Source organism: Bufo gargarizans, chromosome 5, assembly GCF_014858855.1.
Source record: "Bufo gargarizans isolate SCDJY-AF-19 chromosome 5, ASM1485885v1, whole genome shotgun sequence".
Lineage (NCBI taxonomy): Eukaryota > Metazoa > Chordata > Amphibia > Anura > Bufonidae > Bufo > Bufo gargarizans.
The window spans coordinates 35020810-35047545 of NC_058084.1; the positions used below are offsets into that span (position 1 = coordinate 35020810).

The 26736-nt window shown below is 44.9% G+C and overlaps 2 protein-coding genes across 3 annotated transcripts in view; one reads left to right on the forward strand and one right to left on the reverse strand.

Moving 5' to 3' along the window:
* The first annotated feature begins 400 nt into the window (after positions 1 to 400).
* Positions 401 to 3843, forward strand: LOC122938955 (protein NYNRIN-like). 2 transcript variants are annotated; one of them, XM_044294846.1, is made up of 4 exons: positions 401 to 2906; positions 3003 to 3154; positions 3400 to 3487; positions 3702 to 3843. In XM_044294846.1, the coding sequence occupies exons 1-3, from the start codon at positions 569 to 571 to the stop codon at positions 3433 to 3435; spliced, it is 2526 nt and encodes an 841-aa protein (XP_044150781.1). In that variant the 5' UTR covers positions 401 to 568; the 3' UTR covers positions 3436 to 3487; positions 3702 to 3843. The 2 variants fall into 2 exon arrangements, with proteins under 2 accessions (XP_044150781.1, XP_044150780.1); XM_044294845.1 differs by having other exon boundaries at positions 401 to 3154.
* Positions 3844 to 17676: 13833 nt separating this feature from the next.
* Positions 17677 to 26736, reverse strand: part of COLEC10 (collectin subfamily member 10) — a 91781-nt gene continuing 82721 nt past the window's right edge. The window contains exon 7 of the mRNA XM_044294080.1: positions 17677 to 18152. Within this exon, the coding sequence (XP_044150015.1) occupies positions 17761 to 18152 (392 nt within the window). The 3' untranslated portion in view covers positions 17677 to 17760. The remainder of the gene's footprint in view (positions 18153 to 26736) is intronic.

The window sequence follows — 26736 nt, forward strand, 5'->3', positions numbered from 1 at the left end:
CAAATCTCTGTGGCTGATGCATGTTCTGAGGAGTCGGAGCGTCAACAGCTAAAGGGGCTCTTCGCCGAATTCCAGGACATGTTTGCTAAGGATTCTTACGACTGTGGGGAAACTAACCTACACGTTGCAAGAATCCAAACGGATCCCAATGCACCCCCTGTATATGTTAAACAGTACCGACTTCCGCTGGCGGCATATGAGTCGCTATCGGAAATCGTCAAAAACTTGGAGAAGCGGGGGATCATCCGTCCAGTGCACAGCTCGTTCAACCATCCTGTGCTTGGGATTCTCAAACCCAACGGTCAATTCCGTCTCTGTTCGGACCTAAGGCAGTTAAACAAACGTGTATACATGTCCGGATGGCCCGTACCGTATATTGACCAGAGTTTAGGCGCAAATACAGGGATCCAAAATTTTCACTGCTCTGGATTGTGCGCAAGGATATTGGACAATTAAAGTGGATGAGAGGGATCAATACAAACTGGCCTTTACATTTGGAAAGCAACAATATGCATGGACCCGATTACCTTTCGGGTACATAAATGCGGGTCATGAGTTTGCTGTGTTCATGCATAAGGCAATGCCTGATGCCACTGAACGAGGTACCTTATCCTATGTGGATGACATCCTAATCAAAAGTACAACTTTTGAGGAGCATATTGCGGAACTGAGGCATGTACTAACCCAACTAAGAAACGCTGGTGTAAAACTTTCTTTACAGAAGGCTCAATGGTGTCGTACCAAAGTCAATTTTTTAGGTCACGAAATCACTGCCGATGGAATTAACCCACAGAAGAAGAAAGTGGAAGCAGTGATCAACACAAAGTCACCTACAAATACCAAGGAGTTGAGATCCTTCCTGGGCATGATGAACTATTCACGTAAGTTTATAGATAATTATGCCGAGATTACAAAACCTCTTTTGCAGTTGCTGAAGAAAGGAGTAGAATGGAAATGGAGTGAATGTCACGAGCAAGCTGTGAATGAGCTCAAAACCAGACTTATCCAGGCCCCATGCCTTGCCTATCCAGAAGGTGGAAAACCCTTTTACATTGAAACAGGCTTCACCGACAAAAGTGTGAGTGCAGTCCTTTTCCAAAAACAGGACAACCTAAACAAGATCATCGCCTATGCCAGCAAGTCCTTGTCACCAGTTGAGGTAAAGTTTAATGACTGTGAAAAAGCATTACTGTCAACTGTGTGGGCTTTGCAATATTTCAGGAGTTTTATCCAGGGCGAAAAGATCATTGTGGAAACCGCACACCAACCCCTGCAATATTTGCAGAGTGATAGAATCAAGGATGGGAATTTATCAAACAGCAGGATAACCGCCTGGACAATGTCCTTAATGGGATGGCCATTGGAAATCAGGTACAAACAAAATAATAAGAATCCAGTTGCTCAAGGATTAGCCGAACTGCATGATTGTTCCAATTCAGGACATGAAGGTGAATTACCACAAAATGATTTCCTGGAAGAGCAATCTTCATCTCCATATAAGTCTTATGAAGAGGAATACTGCAAATCCTTACCATGTGTATATGTTGATGGCTGTTCTTTCCATACCGATATAGGAACTGAACGCACATTGGTTGCAGGTGTCGGAATCGTATGGAATAACACATTCCCAGACATGTCCGTCGGATACAAAATTGGTCCCAAAAGTAGCCAGTTCGCGGAGCTCACCGCTGTGTATAAGGCTGTACAAATGGCTATTGATTCTGGTCTTAAAGAGTTTGTTATAATCACAGATTCTAATTATGTTCACAGTAGCTTCGTGGAATACTTCCCTGGATGGAAAAGGTCTAATATGGCAAGAAGTAACAATAAGCCTGTCAAGCATGGTAAAATGTTCTGTAAGATCGACGAGATGGTTACCACCCATGGACTCACCATTTACTGGAAAAAGGTAAGAGGTCACTCAAAATCTCCAGGTATAGATAAGGAGGGGAATGATTTGGCAGATTCCCTCGCTAAACAAGCAGCCATTAATGGAGAAGTTTTGGACGTGGATGACCTCATGGGAACTATCCAAGTGGATGCAATGACAAGAAGACAGGCCCAAAAGGAAACCGAAGCCAATGTGGCCCAATGGAGCCAAGATTCCCCAAGTGAGGACCTTATCGCGAGTCAAAAGGGGGATCCAGTTATCGGTATGTTTTACAACCACATTGAAGATCCACAGAATTGTCCCGTCACTATGGAAGACTGTGCAGGCAAAGAAGAGTTACGAATTTTGATGAAGGGTAAGTCCCAATTCTCGTTACAGGATGGATTGTTGGTAAGAACCTCAAAGAATGGTATCTCACAATGGGTAGTACCCACAGCATACCGAGGTTTGATGTTACAACACGCCCATGACGCCCCAACGGCTGGTCATCGAGGTGAGAAGTTAACGTATGAATTATTACGGGATTATGCTTATTGGCCTCATATGTTGCAAGACGTTCGCACATATTGTCAAGGATGTTTAATATGCCCTCAATTCCAGCCGCAAGCACCCACTCATCGGGCACCGCTGATGAAAAGAGGGATGTCCATGCCATGGTCAGATATCCAGATTGACTTTATTGGACCAGTAACAACTTCATCAAAAGGCAACAGATATATGTTAACCGTGACTTGTCTATTCACAAAATGGGTAGAATGTTTGCCTTGCAAGACTTGCAGTTCAAGTGTGTGTGCGTCTCTACTCATTAACCACGTGTTTTCCAGGTTCGGTCTTCCCCAACGCATCGAGTCCGATCGCGGAAGTCATTTCACTAGTGAGGTGATGACAAAAACGTGGGAGATACTAGGAGTAAAAAGGAAGCTACATATAGCTTACCGGCCAGCCTCTAGTGGTGGAGTGGAACGCTACAACCAAACAATTGTCAACATTCTAAAGAAATTTGTTAATGAATCCGGTAAGGACTGGGATGTAAAGTTGCCTCTGGTTCTCATGGCCATAAGAGCCACTCCAAGCACAGCAACCAAACTTTCTCCCTTCGAAATGATCACAGGAAGGAAGATGGTGTTACCCCAGCATTTACTCTACCGGACAACAGACCAAAATTTGATAAATGCTTCAACAGCCCATCAGTACATAGAGAATCTACGTAAGCACCTTCAACATGCTTTTGCATTTGCCCAGAAGAATCTGGAGAAAGCAGCAGTAAGCGCCAAAACCTACTATGATCTGAAGACTACTCAAAAGGAGTACCAAATTTCCGATCAGGTTTATCTCTATAACTTTGCCCGGGATCAGGTGAAGGAAAGGAAGTTCCTGCCTTCCTGGAAGGGACCCTATGTCGTCACTGACAAATTGTCACCTGTGGTCTACAAGATCAAAATTCCAAAGGGGGATGAATTTATAGAGAAATGGGTGCACATTAATCAATTACGTGTTTGTCATCCTAGGTCACAACTTCGCCAAATGGAAGGATTGCCGGATGATGAAGAGTAAAGAGATAACAAGGTTCCAGCTAAAGACGGAAACCCAGGATTGGTATAGTATGAACATACAAATGTACTAACCTATCCTCATGTATTTTCCTCTGTGACTAATTATCTCTTGACTCACTTTGTATCGAGAACTTGCTCTGTCCAAGAAAAGAAACAAGACCAAATCAAAGATGTATGGTAGTATTAACTCTTTTCTTGCAGGAGTGATAAAAAGTGGAAGATGTATGTACTTATATTTGTCATACAATATATTACAGGTGCAAAATGGCACGGAGGGTTGTTGCCGTTATCTACATCGTCCTGATCTTGGGGAAGGAGTTCCAGGCCGAGCCGATTGCTGTACCAGGCCCTTCATCTGGGATCATGCTACAGGATACCACGGGATTCATCTTGACGAATAAGAGGATTCTATCCCAAAAGATCTACGTCAGTTTGGACCCACGTGTCTTCGTCGAGAGACAGTTCAACATTTCTGAGATTTCGTCTCCGGAGATAAAGATTTGGTATCAAATGCACATCGGCTATTCCCAAGAAAGAGTTACACAGATCCTGGAACAGACAAGGAAAACCATGACCAGAGAACAGTTTTCAACAAGTCGACGACCAAAGCGGTTCATTTCTGCAATTACAGCCGCCATAATCTTTGCCGTAGTGGGCACTGTCATTGCCACCGGTGTATCAGCTGTTAATTCCATCTCCGTTAAGACATTGGAACTTGAGATCGGTTCACTGAAAAGGAACCTAATGAGTATTCATGCAGAGTTGGAGAATCAGAAGAAACATTTATCGGATTTATATTCCGTTGTAGAGGATACTGTCGTTACTACCAACTTACACTCAAAATTATTGACTCATTCAATAAATCTTCAGAAGAGTAATGAACAGTTTAAACAAGAACTTATTTCCCTAAAAGAACGCATTGACTTCCATACTCAAGTCTATCATGATGAAGTACAAAGTGGGATGCAGGACTTAAGGGAAGGACGCATTCCCCTGTATTTTGTTTCTTATGATATCATTCGTAAAATGCTACAACAGGTCAGTGAAGAGAAAGTAGAGGACTTTCAACTGAACTTAGCGTTCAACATGGGGATTGCCATACCATTGTATATTGATCCTATAAAGATGGAAATCTGTTTTCTTCTGTCAATTCCCGTTGTTTCTACAAATAATGTGTTCCAAATGAAAAGAGTTCATAATGTGGGCACTTGGAAAGACAATATCCACGTTAGAATTCAAACTCCTGACATTGTAGCCTATCAGCCCTGGAAACCGGACTGGCTTTCTGTCCCGATTCTGGACAATTGCGTAACATTCCGGGACAACAATTTCCAGTGCGAAGGCGATCCTTTCAATTATGACGCAACTAACGCGTTGTGTGGTCTTGAATATGAGACACATGGATCAGAAAAGTGCCAGGTGACCCTGTCTAAAATCGAGGAGGATAAGGTAGTGAACGCTGTTTTGATACAAGACAAGTGGCTTGTTAGTACCCGTTTACCAGATATGACTGTTTTTTTCAAATGATCATGTGATGGTGAAAGTCATTGCCCTACCTTCTCGTGTCTCCATTGTAAAAGTGCCCCGTAATTCCAGGATTATGATTGGAAACCGTACTCTATATCCGGTCGACATAGGGGACGTTGAGGGGGAAGTGGAGAGTATTGATGCCTTCCAAAACCAAGAGATTACCATAAATCCAGATTTAAAATTTCTGCTAGACAACAAGCCTAGCCACACAGTCCGCATGGTAATCAGGAAGGATAACGTCACCATGGACACGTTACAGTATTCTGTATCGGACAATGATATGTTACATCCTTCTGTGTGGTCATGGGGGGCGGATTATGTATGGGGTGTGCTGATTGTCATCATTCTGGGATGGTTAAGTTTCCTGACCATCCAAGTGGTGCGTTGGTTAAGATTCTTCAGAAAAACTTTAGCAAAGCTTTGGTTGGAACATTACAAACCGAATCTGCGCACCCGGGTTTTTGAAGAACCCGAATGAAAAGCCCTTTGTGACATTCCAATGTAATCCAACTTCTCTATTGGATTACATCGTAATGAAGGGGGATTTTGTTGTGCTTTTTCATAAGTTTAAACAGTTATACTTACTTATTTTAGTTATAATGGGTATTCATTGCCTTTAAGAGCAATGTTGATTTATATATTCACTGTTTTGTATGGATTTTCATGTAGGCCGAAGTAAGTCCATGAGAAGATTACTGTACTGTTCAAAACTGGTGTTATTGTTACAATATATTATACATTTAGAAAGTTAGAAGATACACCGCACCTGCAGATTCTGAGGCTTTATTGTTTTTCCTATCTGAACATGAATTCCAAAGTGTGAGAATGGTCTAGATGTTCCTCAAAGTATATATTCATGTATCAAAGTTTGTCCCTCAGCCCTGAGACAAGGCCCCAGATGTCAGAGGTGTGAAGTAGTGAAAATATTAGGCATGTATGAGTTAACCCTTAATGGTATGATGCTTATTGCTTATACAACAGTGCCATCTAGATATAAGCGGTTAATACTACATCAGTAGCAAAATTGCATTCTGGGTAGTATTATGACGCCATGCTCCTTATCAATGCACACACCCCTCCAACAATGATTGGTAAGTTCCAAACTCGGAGGGCGTGTTCATCTGATAAGTTTTGGGTTAAGAAACCAGTTACCAGAAAAAAAGGGAGAGGAGAAAAAAAAGAAAAAGAAACAAACATTTGGATTATAGATCTCTGGAGAATCATTTGGATTATCGGGAAAAACTCTTGAGAGCTGGCTGCCCCAAGACTCTGCACATCACTTGACCCTTGGGTAATGTATATTTTGTTTTTATGTAGTATTGCTCTAAATTAATTGGCTTGACACTTAGCCAGATACCCGCTCACTTGCGGACGTGTAACGTTAGTTGCTACATCAGTATTTTCTCTGATTTCAGTTAAGATGCATATAACTGAATAAAGGAGACAATATTGGAGAAACTCTTTGTTGGGAATCTTTATATTCCCTAGTTTGATATCAAGCCAATAATTTATAAGTTTTGGTGCAATACTACCATTATCTGAAAGATTGGTCATCATTTTTGGGCGGAGCAAGGGCTCGTATCTGTCATCTTCTTGATTGAGTTTTCCGCATAATCCATTGATTGTATATCTCTCACAGATTTAAAGCTGTATTGCATAATATTCTTGTGTTGGTTGAGTAGTGTTTTGTTGGTATCATATAGTGGTGAATTCTGGGTACTGCATATCATTGTATATCATTGAAATTTATGTTGATTCATTTTTGTTTGTATTTTAACCTATTGCATAATAAACCATTTATATTTTTGCATAGACGCTTGTACCCTGTTTTACTGATTGCACAAAATAATCAGGTTCTCGATTGAACTCTTTATATTTATATAAAGCCTTTGCTTTATATACCCGACAGCCTTAGGTCTCTTTCACACGAGAGAGTTACTGATTCTCTCAGGATCTGTTCAGGTAGAAACGTATGGTTTTACACGCAGGTTCAGTCAGTTTCGTTTGTGTTCAGTGTTTCAGTCTTCTCTGCGTGGGTGCAATCAGTTTTTGATGTGTTTCTCACGTGCGTGAAGAAAAACTGAAGAATAACAATCTACATCTCCTGGCAACCATCAGTAAAAAAAAACATTGCATCCCGATTGGATGAAGCCCCATTCACGTCTATGGAACCAGAGTTGCATTAAAAAATGCAGAATATAGAACTGTGATTGTTCCTGAATGCAGAAATGATGAGTGAAAAATGATGCTCATGTGCACAGACCCATTGAAATGAATGGTTCAGGATTCAGTGCGGATGCTTCACGTATCGCACCCTGACGGAAAGAAATGCTCGTGTGAAAGAGGGTGCGGATTTCCAATCAGCATTTCCTCATGGAATTCTGTGCAGATGTCTTTGCGTTTCCACACTTTTGGTGCAGATTTTCCTGCGGGTTTGCCCCAGTCTCACTCTGCATTGCCACAATCCGCACCAAGGATCCACTGAAACAATTGACATGTTGTGGATTTCAAATTCTGCACAGCGGGTCAATTTCCAGACGAGAATAATACGCAAAGTGTTCAGGAGATTTGTCTGATCTCATATACTTTGCTGGTACTGTATTACGCTTTCCGTGTGAAAATTCATGCCACGTTTTGTCGCTCCCGAAATGGGCACCTCTCTCATCCGGTCCCAATGACATGGGGATGACAATCTGTTGCCAGTACTGCAGCTCTGACTGTAAGTATATGGTCCAACACAGGAGGCCCTGGGTAACAGTCAGCTTATCCCACTGCCTCAACAACTTTTGGCCTTCTGGGTCAGACGGGCCCGCTCTTCTGGCCGAGGCCAGATCTTGGTCTGGACCCATTCTTTCACTTTCCATAGGTCCGGGCAGCCATTCTGAACTCAGCCAACGTCTTTCCCAGCACCATGGGCATCCCGGACGCCACCCCACTTGAATGTGCCACATCCTGGAACATGGGTAATCGACCAAGGTCCGGAGTTTCAGTGTCCTCTAGCTCCTCATCGGCACTCTGAGCTAACAACCCTACAGAGACTCGGGAGAGTGCATCGGTGTTGCCGTTCTCCCTACCTGACCAGAAGTTAATGCGGCATTGGTACTTAGAAATGCGAGCCAACCACCTCTGCTCAAGTGCACCGAGCTTGGCATTCTCCAGATGTGCTAACAGGTTTTTGTCCATCATGACGGTCACCTCTGCATCTGTCAGGTACTCTGCGAACCTTTCGGTCATGGCCCACACCAGTGCCAGTAGTTCCAATTTAAAGGAGCTATAGTTGTCAGGGTTGCACCCTGACTCCCTCAGAGACCGGCTGCCATAGACAATGACTCTCTCACGTCCATTCTGGACACGGCCCCCAGACAATTTAGACTTCCATCAGTGTACAGCAGGAATGGGGTGTCGAACCTCGCATAAGCCAGAATCGGGGCACTGGTCAGCACCTCCTTCACTGCTTCTTGTTGCCGGGGTCCCCACTCGATGGGACGATTCTTTGGGCCCCCCCACAGTGCTCCTTGATAACTCATTTATCGGGCCCGCCAAATGAGCAAATTTGAGTATAAACCTCCTGTAGTAGCCGGCCAGTCGCACTAATGCCAGCACCTCTCGTATTCTAAGCGGCTCGGGCCACTTCTGGGTGGCCTCTACCTTGCTGGGAGCTGGCTTTACCTCCTCCTGGGTGACCAAATGTCCCAAATACTCTATCTGCTGTCTAAACAGTTGGCACTTCTTAGGCTTGATCTTGAGCCCATGGTCTCGCAGCCGTCCTAGGACCTGTCGCAACTTCTGGAGGTGATCCTCAAAGGAGGATCCAAACACTACTATGTCGTCCAGGTATATCAATACTGACTTGAAGTTGAGATCCCCCAGACAGTGCTCCATCAACCACTGGAAAGTTCCTGGGGCATTGGACAGGCCAAACGGCGTCCGGTTGAAGTCGTAGAGTCCCATAGGTAAGAAGAAGGCTGTCTTCACCTTGTCCTTATTGGCCACCGGTACCTGCCAATACCCAAGGGCCAGGTCAACAGTCGAGAAGAACTTCACATGACTTAGGGCCGACAAGGACTCCTCAATCTGCGGAAGAGGGTAAGCATCCCGGACGGTCTGAGCATTCAGCTTCCGATAATCCATGCAGAACCAGAGACTAGCATCTTTCTTCCGCACCAAGACTACTGGAGAAGCCCAAGGACTTTGACTCTCCTGGATCCGGTTTTCCAACATGCTGGCTACCATATCCTTCACCTCCTGGTACATTTTAGGTGGGATTTGCTGTTTGGTGCAGCATCGCCGGTGGGGATTTTATGTTTGATGGTGGAAGCAGACCCAAAGTCCTCATCATGTCTCGAGAATGCCTCCTGAAATTCCCAGCAACTTCTGTTGTCCTGGAGTCAGGGTCATGCAGTCCACCCCCATCCAGGCCATGATCACTCGACCGTTCGACTATGCTGTCAGGGTCTCCCTTTGATGGACCTCTACAGCATAGGTCCAGGCTGATCTCCAATCTAGCTGTAGGGTGAAGCTCCTTCGTCGAGGGATATCTCCTTTGGACACATAAACTTTGGCCAGCAAAGTATTCCCAGGAACGGTTAACTCGCAGTCTTCAACATTGAGGCAGCATACAGGCACACAACCACCTTCACAATAGCGAGGGCCTGGGCTACCAGTGGGCGAGTCTGCGTTTCACCTTGGTAAGCAGGCTCGATCTGGACATCCAGTCCATTCAGTTGTCATCCAGCCCCCACCGGCAGCATCAATATTTGTTCTTGTTGAGGTGGGATCTTCAACGGGGTCCTCCTCAGCACCTTCACGTGTCCAATGGGCCGACTAGACATGTTGCTCTTTTGTAGACTACAGCTCCTCACCATTTGCTATAGAACCTTCTGGGTTGGCCGGTGTGTGGTGGCCCTTTGCCAATACTTTGGCCCTTCTTTGGCATAGAGTTGATAGTCTAAGTCTCTCAGCACATTCATACCCAACGTCACGTCCATCCCTCTCTGGGATGAATGGTCCACCAGCACGACCTCCTTCTTGCCGACGTCTTGCCCAAACAGTCAGACCCGCATCCAGACTATCCCTCGGACGTCCATCTCTCTGTTATTGGCAGCTGTCAGCCTGATGACGCTCCAGTCTTCCGCTCCATCATATGTCCAAAGTGTCTTTCGAAGAACTCCAGAGGCCTAGGGGGGCACTCCGACCCTGTATCAACTAGGCAGTGTACCTTCTGGCCATATGGCCATACAGTCGACAAGTCCAGCAGAGGGGCCCTCTTTTGACAAGCCCCCGCACCTGGGTTATCCTGGGTGGAGTGGCATGGGGCATTGGGGTCATTTCCGGAGGCTGGGGTCATCCTGCCTTAATCTGGGACACTTCCAGCTGAAGTTCTCTTAATTCTGTCTTCAGGGCCTGGACCACATCCTTTAAAGGGAACTTGTCACCTCCCAAAACCATCCCAAGCCACCAGCAGTACCTGCGTGTAGCCAGCAGCGTGTTTCTGATGATGTCTTTCTTCCTGAAGGCAGATGCGGCAAAAGTACTGAAAATGTTGTTTTATCCCCTGCTCAGCGCGCTTGTCCACACATGCTTGAAGTCCTTGCTTCAAGTCACGTTACCCACGCCCCCTTTCCTGCCCCTTCGCTGTGACTGACAGCGCTTATACATGAGAGTTCGGCTGCCTTTGCTGAACAGCCGGCTGTCAGTCACAGCGAAGGGGCAGGGAAGGGGGCGTGGTTACCATGACTTAATCACAGTTCAGCCACTGGCGCTCCACAGCAGTAGCAGGATGTACTGCCACACATTGCTCTGCTGGTCTGTGTAGGAGGAGGAGCACAGCAGATTCCTGGCCGCACCGCTCCTCCTCATACACAGACCAGCAGTGTGACACTACATCCTGCTACTGCTGTGGAGCGCCAGCGGCTGAACTGATCCCTACAGTGCCCTTAGTGCTAATAAGTAGAGATGGCCTTTGTCAAAATCCTCAGCCGTGCGATGCCAGAAGATGTAAACCCCTGCTCGGCCAGGACGAGAGAATAGGGAGCAGGTCACCTCCTAACGCATCCATAATCCGTCCCTAACTCCTAGCTGCATGGGCCGACCTTGAAGGTAGGAGGGCTCATGCTCAGGAACCTCGGATCCCTACTTACCCTCCGCCGGTCCCTGAACTAGGAGTGAAGGGTAAGACGACCTGTTCCTTCTAGACACGGAGGAACAGGAGTCTCACTGGCCAAGCTGCAGGAAAAAGGGGAACAGAAACAGGCCTATGGATATGGCAGGTGCTGCACTAGTTCCAGCCACCTGCCACCTGCCACAGCCTTGCTGAGTGGATCCGTGTGCAGGCAAGCTGAAGTCCACAATATAACAAATAGAACTCAGCACACACACATCTACACACAGGAACCCAGATCCATAGCTGCACAGAATAATAAAGGAAAACAAACTGAACATCACACAAACTTAAACTTATGACCACAAGGGTGGCCCCCACTGGCAGGTGTAAATACCAGGAGGGTGTGTCCAGCAAAGCATGGCTGAAGCACCCCTCAGCTTCTGATCTCCAACAAGGCTTTATAGCCCAAAGTGGCCACACCCACGCTGACACACCCAGTGCTCACAGCCTAGGAAGGGAATTAACCCTTCACACACCAGACAAGGGAAAACAGCAACTTAAAGGGGAAGTGAACACACAAACAACCCCGTGCACACCAAACATGGGAAGTGCACACCAATCACACAAGTTGCCAGAGACAACCGCCTGCTATGACAGCGAGCAGCCTAGCAAGCAGCTCCAGCTGCTCTACTGCCACATACCAAATGTTGCCAGCGGCAACCACAAGTGAGGCAACAAACTAGCGGCCCTCACCTGTGATTGAACGAGCAACCAAAACCGCAGGCAACAGCAAGCGGTTCAGGAGTCACGACCATGGCCATGGCCGTGACAGCCTTGCGGTTTGCCCGGCGGTCATTTCGCAGTGAACTTTGCGTGTTCGCGATTCGCAAAACATGCGAACATATGGCGATATTCGCGCCCGCCATATTCTTTTACCCTGTGAAGAACTTTGACCCATGACACATCCATCAGGTGGTACAGGACAGCCAATTGAGATGTTTCAGCACATGGACACACCCCCACCCTCTAAAAAAAAAACGAGCTGGCAGACATTTTACATTCAGTCTTTTGCCAGTGTAGGGAGAGGTTGCTGTGTGGAGCAGGGACAGGCTGTTAGGGACACAAAACGCTAGCTAATAGGGCCACAAAAGTCCTTTCAGGACTGGTATCGGTGTGCTATCGATAGGTGTGATATACAGAAGGGTGTAATATACTTATAATATACTTTCTAACATAGAAAGTATATTATAGTGCAATTGTACTGTGCAGCAGTTGTGTGCAGTTCTGCTGCGATACCGCAGCTACACAGACGGACAAACGCTATTGGAACAAATAATTTCTACTGGTGTGATTTACCAGTTGCCCCCCCCAAAAAACTGATTAAAGCAGGGGTGTTATATACCAAATATATACTTTCTATATAGTGCATTTGGGTACTGCAGCATTTGTTTGCAGTTTTGCTGCGATACCGCAGCTACACAGAGTGACAAACGCTATTGGAAACAATAATTTCTACTGGTGTGATTTACCAGTTGCCCCCCCAAAAAATTGCTATGATGTCACAAGTTCTCACAACAATACTTAGTGCGCCAATCACTAATATCGCATGAGATCTTATAAAATTTGAAGTTGTGTGTAGCGCGAAAAAAAAAATTGCATCAGTAGGGATTTTCGCATCTGCATATACAGCGATTGTTATAACATGCATGTGAAATGTAATCAAATACGCTGCTTTAATGTCAAATTACTTACAGTGATCAGAAATTATTTCTCAACATCGCGAAAATTGTTGCCAACCATCTTTTCTGATCGCATCCAACTTCGGTCTAGTGGAAACCAGTTGCTGTAGTAAGCCGCACCTATTTTGCGCATGCCCATATGCGAAAATTACATTGCCGATATTTTTCGCATTGAAAAAAATAATGAATGAAAATCGCAAATTCGAAAAATACATCTGGAATGTCACTGTCCATGTTGTGGGACTATTTGTGCACTTCTAGTAAGTATTTGGTGGCTGCAAATATGACCTGAAGGTTTTCCAGGTTCGCCCGCCTTTAAAGTTAATGGGGCCCGCCGCAAACTTGCGGTTCGCGAACATTTGATCGCATTCACAAACCTTCCTACTAATAAGGCCTCCCTGTAGGGCACCTCATAATCTATAAGGCACTTCTATAGAGCCCTTAGTAGTAGTAATGCCCTCCACCACTGCCCACAGTATTTATAATGTTCCCTGCAGTGCCCCCCATAATTATACCTCCTGCCGTACCCCCCGGAGTTATAATCATCTCTGTAGTGCCCCCATAAATTATAATGCCTGTCCTCTCCCTCCGGTCTTCTATACCATGCAGTCCCATGTAAATAACACCAGTCGTCTCCCACCAGCCTTCTATATGATACAGTCCCATGTAAATAACCTATCTTCCTTACAGTCTTCTATACCATGCAGTCCCATGTAAATAAGTTCACTCCTCTCCCTTCAGTCTTACATACGATGCAGTCCCATGTAAATAACACCAGTCCTCTCCCTACAGTCCTATGTAAATAACTTATCTTCCTTACAGTTCTCAATAACATACAGTCCCAGTTAAATAACATATTTCCCTCCCACTAAGCAGGGAGGAGGTATAATGGGGAGAACCACATCTCCCAGCATTTCTCTGGCACTTACATTCATTCCATACTGCCTCTGGCCTCATGTACACGGCCGTGTTCCACGGCCGAGAGCGGACCGTGGAAACCCGGCCGGGATTCCTCCTGACAGCATGAGCGCATGGCGTCATTGGTTGCTATGACGCCGTGCGCTCCCTGCTGCCGCCACAGTACAGTAATACGGCAGTGTGCATTCGGCCTCTTTCTGCACTGGTCACATGACGGTGACCTCATCACAGGTCCTACCTCCACTTCCACTGCTGAAAAGATCACATGACTATGATGTCATCGAAGGTCCTTCAGCTATGGAGTGTAGACACAAATGGGCAGCCCCCTCCTGACCTACACACCATGGTGCCCAGGTTACCCAGTTGGCGGAGGTAGGGAATGAAAAATATGATAAGATATAAAAATAAACGCCTCTGCTGGCGTTGAACCAGCTGCACATGCGGTATGTTCGCCCCTGAATTTCCCTGCAGCACCTCTACAGGAGAAATTAAGTATTACACAGTTCTTATTGATATCAGTCAGCTGTCCGTGTAACGTCAGGAGTGAGAGATGCCCCGTGAGACCTGTTTACCTCGGGTATGGCGTTCTGGTGGGCGGCAGAGTCACTATGGTGCATATGTAGGTAAGTGACTATATTTCATAATGCTTGTTATAAATACAAAATGAAAGCCTCATTCAGGCTCTGCTCATCACAGCTGTCACCAGGTATCCTTGAAGGCCACCTCATAACACTGCGTATGTACAGTATAGGCAAGAACTGGTTCGTCTTGATGATAAATCATTAACTAATGGCATTTTAGTTCACAAGCAGAGCGGACGAGGCACGGTGCCTCTAATATGTGATGAATACTGAATGTTTCTCTTATACAGCAATACATTTATAATGTATACATAAAATATATTTATAATGATATCGTAATATACAAATAGCAGAGCAGTATTCGTCACGTAAGGTCAGTGTCAGATGGCTGTAGTACAGCCATATTTTACCATCTCTCCAGGTTTACTGACCCCGTCTTGCATCACCATACTCGCCTATTGCAATCTACGTCCAGGGATCTCGAAATGTGGCCATATTATGGCTTTCTGAAACTGGGCCTAGGTTCTGTTCACGCCACATTTTTTTGTACAACTTCAACACTGTTTTACTACCGAGCCGTGTTTTGCGGTCCGCAAATTGCAGATCTGCAAAACACGGATGCCGGCCATGTGCGTTCTGCAGTTTGCGAAAAGGAACGGATGGCCCATAATAGAAATGCCTATTCTTGTTTGCAAAATGGACAAGAATAGGACATGTTCTATAATTTTTTTTTGCGGGGCTATAGAACGGAGCAACGGATGCGGACTGCACACTTTTGTGGCCCCATTGAAGTCAATGGTGAAAATGTGGACCCAAACAACGGTCATGTGCATGAGCCCTTATAGGTAAAGATCAGTTCCAGTCACAAATTCTGTACTTTCACACTAGCGTTAGAAGAATCCGGCAGGCAGTTCCATTGCAAACGGATATCTTTTTCTTCCGGATCCGTTAGACTTTTGCATTGAAATACCAGATCCGTCTTTCCGGTATCATCCAGAATAACGGATCTGGTATTAAATTTTTTCACAGCTAGAAAGAACTGCGCATGCGCAGACTGGAAAACCGGATCCGGAAATTTCCGGAACACTATTAATACATTTTAATGGAAATTAATGTTGGATCTGGCAAGTGCGGTTGTGATTTTGGCCGGAAAAAAGCATGCATTGGGACAAAAACGGATGCGTTTTTTTCCGGTATTGAGACCCTTTACCGGGTTTCAATACCGGAAAAGAATAACGCTAGTGTGAAAATACCCTTAGCTGAATGCTCCCTGGCGGAAAAACTATGTAAAATAGCTCTTCTTCAGAAGGATGAAAACTGTCTCTCTGGTGCCACCTATAGGCCCAATCACTGTCATGTGCTACTCGGGTTGGCACTTTTACGGGGGCTCTGTGGGTGGTCCTGTTACGATGCACTGTGAGCATACATTTTTTAGGGCTATGTTTCCTGTTATGCTATAGGCTACTGTGGCTGATACTTTTATAGGGACGATGGGCACTCTTGATGTGGAGATGAAGGCTGTTGTTGGGCACTGTGGCTGGTACTGTTATGGGGCAGGGTGGATGATAATGTTCAGGGCACTGTATCTAACACTTCAGAGTACCTGCACACTGTGCGGGGTCGTGTAACAGAATTTCCGTACGGATTTTCGTGTGGATTTCTGTGTGTTTCTGCACCAAATCTGCACCAAAAACCTCATGTGTTACTTTTTGTTGCGAATTAGATGCTTTTTTTTCTGCAGAAAAGGGTCAAATCCACTCAAAAACAACGCAAAACAATCGACATGCTGCAGATTTGTAAATCCACATGGCAGGGGAATTTCGACATGGAAAAGAAAAACCAAAGGGGTTGAAAGACCGGCTTTTGTACACTGACATAAAATTCAGCTAATTTATGACGAGGCGTGTTCCATCATCATAAATTAGGTGATTCTAAGGCAGTCCATCCGCCTGGAGAGAGAAACGACTCCAGCCCCTGGCAAAAATATTTTTTTTGCCAACATTTACGCCCCTAACATTCCCCCATCCCACCCAACTGCCGAACACGGCGTAAAACAGGCTGTGAAACTATTTTTTAGGACTAATAATAAATGACCCCAAAGTGTTTACAGGTACTGTACTAGGCCTCATGCACACGACTGTTTTTGTGGTCCGCATCCGTTGCGGCATTTTTTGCGGCTTGGGTGCGGACCCATTCACTTCAATGGGGAACTCTGTGTGCTGTCCGCATCCGTTGCTCCGTTCCATGGCCCCACAAAAAAAATATAGCATGTCCTATTCTTGTCCGTTTTGCGGACAAGAATAGGCATTTCTACAATGGGCTGCCCGTTGCCTTCCGCAAATTGCGGAAGGCATACGGGCGGCTTCTGTTTTTTGCGGATCTGCGGTTTGCGGACAGCCAAAAACGGAATGGTTGCGTGCATGAGGCCTTATGCTGCGGTTTTACTGCATGAAAATCTGCACAGAAATAAATGGCATGTAATCTGCAACGTGTGCAGGTAGCCTGGGGGGGGGGGGGGGGGGGGTTGTGGCTGGTACTACTGTGCCTGGCAATGTTATTGAGCACTGGACACTATGACTAGCACTCTTATGGGGCACTGTGGGTAGTACTGACAAAGGGCATCTGTCAGCAGTTTTGTACCCATGACACTGGCTGACCTGTTACCTGTGCACTTGGCAGCTGAAGACATCTGTGTTGGTCCCATGTTCAAATGTGTCCACATTGCTGAGAAAAATTATGTTTTGATATATGCAAATGAGCCTCTAGGAGCAATGGGGGCGTTGCCGTTACACCTCGCTCTGCAATGCGGGCAGATATGAACACGGGACCAACACAGATGCTTCCAGCTGCCAAGCGCACATGTAACAGGTCAGCCAGTGTCATAGGTACAAAACTGCTGACAGATGCCCTTCAAGGGTTTGTTCACGTCATGTTATTGTTTTCCGTTATAATGGGAAAAAAATATTTATAAGACGGGATGCAAAACGAAAGCCTTTAAGAGGCATTCTGTTATCATCCATCATAATAGACGTCTATGGCCAAGCATAACGGATCTATCTGGTTTCTGCTGTGCCCTTACAGATACAGTGCTTGACACCGTTATTTGGCGCCCTTGCCACCACTTTTTGGGGGGGATGTCATCATTGGTATTGATAGGGGTCACTATAGCGGTCAACATTATAGCGGAACTATGGCTGGCACTCCTATGTAGTGCTCTGACTGACATCGCTATGACTGGAACTCTTAATGGGGGGGGGGTTATGAGCCCATTGGCTATGGCTGGTAATATTATAGTGTCACAGACTATGGCTGATGTATGTAGGCACCCATATACGTCTCTATGAAAAACCTTTGACAAAGCCCATGTTATAGCTGTAATTGCTCGATTATACTGGTTTTACACATGTATGATATTATAAGGACATAAGGCCATTTCCTATGGTGATTATTTGGCCTTTTTCAGGAACTCGCAGACAAAGTAAATAGTCAGTTGACAGTCGACATCATTCCAGGCGCCGCTGCTCAGCATCTCCACGCAGTCCTCATGGCCCGAGGCATCATTCGGCTCCCCGTCCTTCCAGTTGCTGTAGTCCTGCACTGGAGTTTTGTCCACGTACATGAACTGCTTCTCTCTGTCAAAGTCATTGATGCCAATAAAGACCCGTAACAATCCCAGGCTGGAGAGGTACTCTGCCATCAGTGAGTTGGTGCTTTGGTCCTTGGGCATTGCCAGGGTGCCCCCTCTGATCCGACACTGCGTCAGGGCGTCCCTGTAACTGCTCGCTTCTTTTACAATGTAATAGAACTTCTCTTCTGTTTCCCGGATGCCAGCGATGACTATTGGAGACAGAAACAGTCCGTCATCACTTCATTTTGCTGCAGTCCTATGTAAAACTACTCATGACATTTCCTGATATCACCATGAGCGGTGCCACATGAAAAGCTTAGTTTTAGTGCACTAATGATAACTCAACTTTACTACATCTGTGCATATGTAACAGGGCTGTGTCTGTCAGGTGCAGCGGTGCTGTGTCTGTCAGGTGCAGCGGTGCTGTGTCTGTCAGGTGCAGCGGTGCTGTGTCTGTCAGGTGCAGCGGTGCTGTGTTTGTCAGGTGCAGCGGTGCTGTGTCTGTCAGGTGCAGCGGTGCTGTGTCTGTCAGGTGCAGCGGTGCTGTGTCTGTCAGGTGCAGCGGTGCTGTGTCTGTCAGGTGCAGCGGTGCTGTGTCTGTCAGGTGCAGCGGTGCTGTGTCTGTCAGGTGCAGCGGTGCTGTGTCTGTCAGGTGCAGCGGTGCTGTGTTTGTCAGGTGCAGCGGTGCTGTGTTTGTCAGGTCCAGCGGTGCTGTGTTTGTCAGGTGCAGCGGTGCTGTGTTTGTCAGGTGCAGCGGTGCTGTGTCTGTCAGGTGCAGCGGTGCTGTGTCTGTTAGGTGCAGCGGTGCTGTGTCTGTCAGGTGCAGCGGTGCTGTGTCTGTCAGGTGCAGCGGTGCTGTGTCTGTCAGGTGCAGCAGTGCTGTGTCTGTCAGGTGCAGCGGTGCTGTGTTTGTCAGGTGCAGCGGTGCTGTGTTTGTCAGGTGCAGCGGTGCTGTGTTTGTGATCAGTGCACAACTACACACACAAACACTGCAGTTCCAGTAAGTTATCCGGCAAATTTGACAAATGTAGCATAGCGAAAATTGTAATCCTCCCATTGTCTCCTGCGTCCTAAGTGATGGCTATGAGGGTATGTTCACATGAGGCGGACATGCTGCAGATTTGACACCATGAATTTGTATGTGGCAAATCCACAGCTTGTTACAGTGTCAGCAAAGTGGATGAAATGTTAAGAAATCCCATCCACGCTCTGCTAATAAATCTGCAGTGTAAATTGACCTGCGGGTTTGCACCGTGGCATACATAGGGTGAAATATGCAGCAAAATCCACAACAACACATGGATAGAGCATTAATATCGGCTCGGTTTGTGGTCACTGTAAAGATTATACTACTCAAAATGCAAAGCAATAGTGCAAGATCTGTACAGACACTGAATCAGCAGGGGATACTAGGAGCTTTTAGTGCAGCTCTAGAGTATAATACAGAATGTAACCCAGGATCCATACATGATAAGTAATGTAATGTATGTACACACTGACTTCCCCAGCAGAATAGTGAGTGCAGCTCTGGAGTATAATACAGGATGGATCAGTACAGGATACGTAATGTAATGTATATACACACTCACTACACCAGCAGAATAGTGAGTGCAGCTCTGGAGAATAATACAGGATGGATCAGTATAGGATAAGTAATGTAATGTATGTACACACTGACTTCCCCAGCAGAATAGTGAGTGCAGCTCTGGAGTATAATACAGGATGGATCAGTACAGGATACGTAATGTAATGTATATACACACTCACTACACCAGCAGAATAGTGAGTGCAGCTCTGGAGAATAATACAGGATGGATCAGTACAGGATACGTAATGTAATGTATATACACACTCACTACACCAGCAGAATAGTGAGTGCAGCTCTGGAGAATAATACAGGATGGATCAGTATAGGATAAGTAATGTAATGTATGTACACACTGACTTCACCAGCAGAATAGTGAGTGCAGCTCTGGAGTATAATACAGGATGGATCAGTACAGGATACGTAATGTAATGTATATACACACTCACTACACCAGCAGAATAGTGAGTGCAGCTCTGGAGTATAATACAGGATGGATCAGTACAGGATACGTAATGTAATGTATATACACACTCACTACACCAGCAGAATAGTGAGTGCAGCTCTGGAGAATAATACAGGATGGATCAGTACAGGATAAGTAATGTAATGTATGTACACACTGACTTCACCAGCAGAATAGTGAGTGCAGCTCTGGAGTATAATACAGGATGGATCAGTACAGGATACGTAATGTAATGTATATACACACTCACTACACCAGCAGAATAGTGAGTGCAGCTCTGGAGTATAATACAGGATGGATCAGTACAGGATACGTAATGTAATGTATATACACACTCACTACACCAGCAGAATAGTGAGTGCAGCTCTAGAGTATAATACAGGATGGATCAGTACAGGATATGTAATGTATATACACACTCACTACACCAGCAGAATAGTGAGTGCAGCTCTGGAGAATAATACAGGATGGATCAGTATAGGATAAGTAATGTAATGTATATACACACTTACTACACCAGCAGAACAGTGAGTGCAGCTCTGGAGTATAATACAGGATGTAACTCAGGATCAGTAGAGGATAGATAATATATGTACACAGTGACTCCACCAGCAGAATAGTGAGTGCAGCTCTGGAGTAAAATACAGGATGGATCAGTACAGGATACGTAATGTAATGTATATACACACTCACTATACCAGCAGAACAGTGAGTGCCGTTCTGGAGCGTGATACAGGATATACAGTATATATTTACAGATGGTCCATAGAATAATCGCCCTATTATTTCATGTGCCAGTTCCTAAAACATAACTTTTAATGAATCCATTGTTAAAAGTATCCAAAGGGAAAACAAAAAATATTTGAAAACTATCAGCTGTGTCACAGGGTTTTTATATATATCTCTTTATCTCTTATGCATGTTGCTTTTCCACTACTCAGTGCCGCCAGCTATTTGAGCAGGGAGCCGGTATCTGCGCGCTGATTGACGGCTCACTGCTAGCTATTCCTGCGCTGTAGCGCTTCTTATATCATTCTACATTCTCAGTGAATACCTATGTGCACATACTGTGTTAAAACTCTCAAACACTGCCCCCCGACATGTTTCACCAGTTACACTGTTGTCTTCAGGGGAATCGGGCAGAGTATGTTCTAAAGGGGAGGGCATGACTCTGCGAACCCTCCGCTGATGACATCATTGGTATCGCTAGTGAATCGCTAGTCTCAATATTGCCATGTAGGCTTTAGACTTCAGCTAGACGGGCTCCAATTTGACCTAGCCCAGCCTATCCCCTCCTCTTTTTACCTGGCTGTGACGCTACGCACGCCTCCTATTGCTTCCATGCGCTGCTGCTCATGAGCGCGGACTTCATATCGCCAGCATATGTCCTCGGTCTCTTATCCCCATGGTTCGGCCGGACTGCGTATGACACAGCACTTAGTCTCTTTTCTCTCATGACATATTGTGGAACTTAGTCTCTTTTCCGTCTCTCAACTGTGTTCTTTGTGCATGCCCCAGTGCTTCATTTTCTACTATTCTCTTTTAAGGAGAAGAAGGGTCACTTGGATCTATTTTCCTCTCTATTTATTTTATTTAAGGTTCATTTTTTAGCTGCAAGATATTAGTGATGAGCGGCAGGGGCAATATTAAAATTTGTGATATTTCGCAAATATTTGGTAGAATATTCGTCATATATTCGCGAATTTGCGATTATTTTCTTGATCGCGAAAAATCGGCAATGTAATATTCATGTAATGTGCGCGCAATACAGGCGTGGGTCACTTTTGCTACATTTTTCAAGCTGCTAGAAGTTTCCTGAGACTGGAGAAAATGGTTGGCACGGCAGAACATTACAATAGCTTTATATGCAGATAGAGTGCGCCAATATATTCGCAATTGCGAAATCAGCACTAATGATGCAAATATTTGGGCGCAATACGTGCAACTTCACATTTTAACAGGTCTGACTGCTTATTAGTGATTGGTGCACTATGTATTGTTCTGCCGCTACCGGATCCGTTCTGCCGCTATTTCGCCGTGCCACCGGACTGCCGCTCCGTCCCCATTGACTAAAGAGTCGGACATGCAGTACTTTTAGTCCGGCAGCCTCTCGCCGTGCACTGCCGTGCTGCGCCGGAGCTCCGCCCCCCCATCCCCATTACAGTCACGGCGAAATAGCGGGATCCGTCCTGCCGCTAGTGTGAAAGTAGCCTAACTATTACTAACTAACTAATGTAATGACACAGGAAAGCAGAGAGCACAGCAATGACTCTGCTCTCTCTCTCAGGTCTGCAAAACACTGCATACAAGGGCTGCTGGGGAGGTTCTTATATACTCAGGGGTAGGCAGCTTTCCTATTGGTTGCTAGGGATGTTGCTAAGCTCAGACAAAGACATTGCAGCCTTCTCATTGGCCCACAAGCAAGAAGGGCGGTTACTGATGAAAAAAAAATCTTGAATATTCGAAATTACGAATATATATCACTATATTTTAAATCGGGCACCCTCAAACTGCGGCCCTCCAGCTGTTGCAAAACTGCAACTCCCAGCATGCCTGAACAGTCTACAGGTATCAGCCTACAGCAGGGAAATGTGGGAGTTGTAGTTTTACAACAGCTGGAGGGCCGCAGTTTGGGGATGCCTGTTTTAAATATTCGCAAATTCTCGAAGTGCCGATATTCGCGATTAATATTCGCTATTCGAATATTCACGCCCAACACTACTAGATATTCCCTTATTAAATTATGGCATATTAATTTACTGAATAAATCAATGTAGTTATTATACAGGATTATACAGGATCGTGGTTTCTTAATTTATTACATAACATCATTTCATCATGTTTAATAGGATTTGGCCGCATTTCTTCTTGATAGTATTCAGTATATATGTTGCATCATGTTCAAAAAATTATTTGAGTTATTAGGATGATCATGTTTTCTTTCGCACTTGATTATTAGATGTAGATTAATCTCATTGTTAATACTGTCCTTCATTGATGATCCTCTCAAATTATTATTTGGACCTTCTCACAGCGATTCTTGCAGCCTATCTTTCCTATATTATCTCTATTTTACATGATTCATATCATTTTTGTAATTTTATTATTATCATTATTATTATTCTTGATCATGATTGTTTATAATCATGATCCTGTCGGAGAATTACTAGAGCATTCTTATTACTTTTATCTCTTATTTTATTATTTTTAGTGTTTTAGATTTTTTGATTCTTGATCCTAATTATTTACCCTTTTCTATACAGATCATGAGGAAATATCCTGACATTCTAGGGCTCTACATGGGAGAGACATTTTTAAGGGAGAGGGGGGGGGGGGGGGGTAGTTGTTATTTAAAGTCATACCCCTACCATCAGTTATACTTGTTATTACTCATTAATCTATAGTAGTATTTCCATCTGTATACCTCTTATTTGAGCCACTAGAGTCAGGAATGACACATACGGTATGTGAATCCTTCATTAAGCCCCAACGTAGATAAGCTTATCTGGTGATATATCCATTTTGTTTCTTCTTGTAACTTGTCAATGTCTCCTTTGTCTTGGACCCATTTTCATTTTCTTCATGACCCAAAACGTCAGATTTTTAGTATCGCTTCTATGTTTATCCTGAATGTGTCTTGCAAGGGCTCTATCAGAGTCTGTATTAATACAGCTTAAATGTTTTGAGATACGTCTTCTCAGTTGTTGTATGGTCTTTCCTATATAGAGCTTAGGACATCCACATTCAATAGCATCGATCACTTCTGTGGATTTACAATTAATATACTCCTAAATCTGATTTTATTATCCACTGGATTGGTAAATTATTTCTTGGGGACCATCTTGTTGCAGAATATACAGTCTCCACAAGGGTATGAACCCCTCGTGGATAACCTCATGGTTTTCTGCTCTTTTCGATTCTGCTGATAGTGACTATGTACTAGACTTTCTTTAAGGTTTTTGCCTCTTTCTATATGCGATTGTTGGATTAGGGGAATTATTTATTTTAGATCATCATCTGTCATCAAAATGTACCAATGACGCCTTAAGATGTTCCTAACCTTTTCATGTTGCACATCGTATGTTCCAATACATTGAGTTATTCTCTTATCTTCTCTTGCTTGCTTTTGATTCTGCAATAGAGTAGTTCTTTCAATGTTTTTAGCTCTATTATATGCCTTGTGCAGGACCTTTATAGGATAGCCTCTGGCTCTAAATCTTCTATACAAAGCATACTTTCCTCCTCTAAACCTTCTTTAGTGGAGCAGTTTCTCCTTGCTCGTAGGTATTGGCCTATCGGAATACCTGTCTTCAAAGCTGGTGGATGGTAGCTCTCCCAATGGAGTAGATTATTAGTTGAAGTGGCCTTCCTGTACACTTCTGTCTTGATACTCCCATCAGGCTTAAGGGCAATCTTCAGGTCCAGTAAATTTAAGATCTATTGTGTTTTTATTGTGTGTCCACAACCTGAAAAAAAGTGTTTCTCAGTGCTTTCCCATAAAATCTAAATATCATCAATGTATCGTCCCCAAAATACGGTAGTACGTGTTTGGTGAAATCAATGTGTTTGTGCGTGAAAACGAATCTCCCACCACCCTAAAAACAAATTAGCAAAACTCGTGCACATATTGTGTGTAAGCAAAAATTGTAAAAGTGACAAAACAAATTGATTGGGTTCATAATACTGTGTCCCCTTAGTGCTCAAAAAATATTGGATTGCTTCTAATCCAAGATCGTGCTGAATGCTTCTACATCAAGACATATGGCAATGATAGCCCTTTCATTTACCAGTATGCCCTGGAGTCTGACGAGGGTATCTTTAGCATAATTTAAATAGGAAGATAGCCCAGGCACAAATGGGGATATCAACTGGTCTACATAGCTAATGATCCCCTCGCATAAACTCAGATTTCCTGACACAATTGGTTGTCCTGGGATGGGAATTCTTTTTTTGTGAACTTTTGGAATGGCATAGAAAGTCGCTTTAGTTGATCTTGGGTTAAAAAGTACTTTATATTCTTCTTTTGTTATTAAGTTTTTTCTTTTGCTAATAAAAGTATACTTTTTAGTTCTTTAGTGTACTTTTTAGTCAGATTTTTATATGTGCTGGTGTCTTGTAATAATGTCATCACCATCTCTTTATAAACAGTTTTGTCTAGCAGGACAACTTTTGCCCCATTATCTGAGGGTTTAATCTCCAGTTCATTATTCTTCATGAATTCATCCATTGCTACTTTCTCTTGTTTGGTCAGGTTATATCTAGTGTGATCTCTTTTTTTTTTATTTCTTGGAGATCTCTTGTCACTACATCTACAAAGGATTGAATATTCGCATATTTTGTAAATGGGGGAGAGGGGGTAAACTTTGATTGGGGAGTTGGAACATACGATGTGCATCATGAAAAAGGTTGATTTAAAAGAAGTAAACCAATGTAGCGGGGTGCATCCGTAGCGGAGTGCGGCTTCACTTAGGGGGAAGTTAGAAGGCAGGAATGGGTTAAAGGACTTAGGGGAAGGGTAGAGGTCTGATTGGTTGTAAGGGGGGGTGAGTGAGTTGAAGGTTTGGAGGGCTATATGTAAGCTAGTGTTGGGGCGTGTCTGGTCAGTGCAGTTGGTACCTGAGAATTGTGGTGCAGCATGGCATCCTTGGAGCACTGCCCCTTGTTGCAGGGGAGGGGAAGAGGAGTGCAGCGTCCTTTCTGCGGGATGCCCGCTGAAGGGAGTGAGCCAGGAGAATCGTTCAGCTGGTGGAGGAAGAAGCAGGACGGTCCGGGAGCCAGGAGAGAGACGCGCCCCCTCTAGTGGCCAGAGGGTGCACTGCAAGCAGGGATAGTGTGGAGTAGGGGTGGGCGATATAGGCGATATAGACGATATAGGCGATATGCAATATAAATTTGTGCCATGATATGGACTTTGAGCATATCGCCTATATCGCCGGACCACGATCTGATCACGCTCTCTGCGCGCACCATCTTCTCCTGAGCCGGCACACAGGAGAAGGAGAGAGTCCCTCCCTCCCCACTGTGCGCGGCTGCCGCTGACCACCAATGAGAACAGAGGAGGAGGAGGGGAGCGACTGACAGTAAATCATTGAGTTTTCACGATCTCAGTGAGCGCGTGAAAACTCAAATCCGATGGTATATTCTAACCCCCAGGCGTTCCCATGGTGACAAGGACGCTTGCCTGGGGGTTAGAATATACAGGGCCACGCCGCTGACAGTAGAACATTTAAAAACGAATCAGTAACTTTAACTTTATTAATTGGTGATCTCTTTACTGTATACCTTACTAGGTCTTAGCTCCGGTAACAGCAGACAGTGCGGGGGGCGGCGCTCACTCACTGACGTCACATGCCTGCTCCTCCCACCAGGCGGCGCAGGCGCGTGACGTCATTGAGTGAGCGCCGCCCCCCGCACTGTCTGCTGTTACCGGAGCTAAGACAGAGTAAGGTATACAGTAAAGAGATCACCAATGAATAAAGTTACTGATTCGTTTTTAAATGTATTCCTGTGAGCGTCAGGGGGATCTGTGGATGGCACTGTTTAGGGGAGGGGGGGGATCTGTGGATGGCACTGTTTAGGGGAGGGGGGAGATCTGTGGATGGCACCGTTTAGGGGAGGGGGGGGGATCTGTGGATGGCACCGTTTAGGGGAGGGGGGGAAATCTGTGGATGGCACCGTTTAGGGGAGGGGGGGATCTGTGGATGGCACCGTTTAGGGGAGGGGGGGGGATCTGTGGATGGCA

Bases quoted from the DNA above. Each gene is read 5' to 3' on its own strand.
- LOC122938955 (XM_044294845.1), top strand. From the start codon at position 569: ATGCATAAGGCAATGCCTGATGCCACTGAACGAGGTACCTTATCCTAT. The intron at 3,155-3,399 runs GTAAGCGCCAAA...TTGTCATCCTAG, and splicing joins AGAATCTGGAGAAAGCAGCA to GTCACAACTTCGCCAAATGG.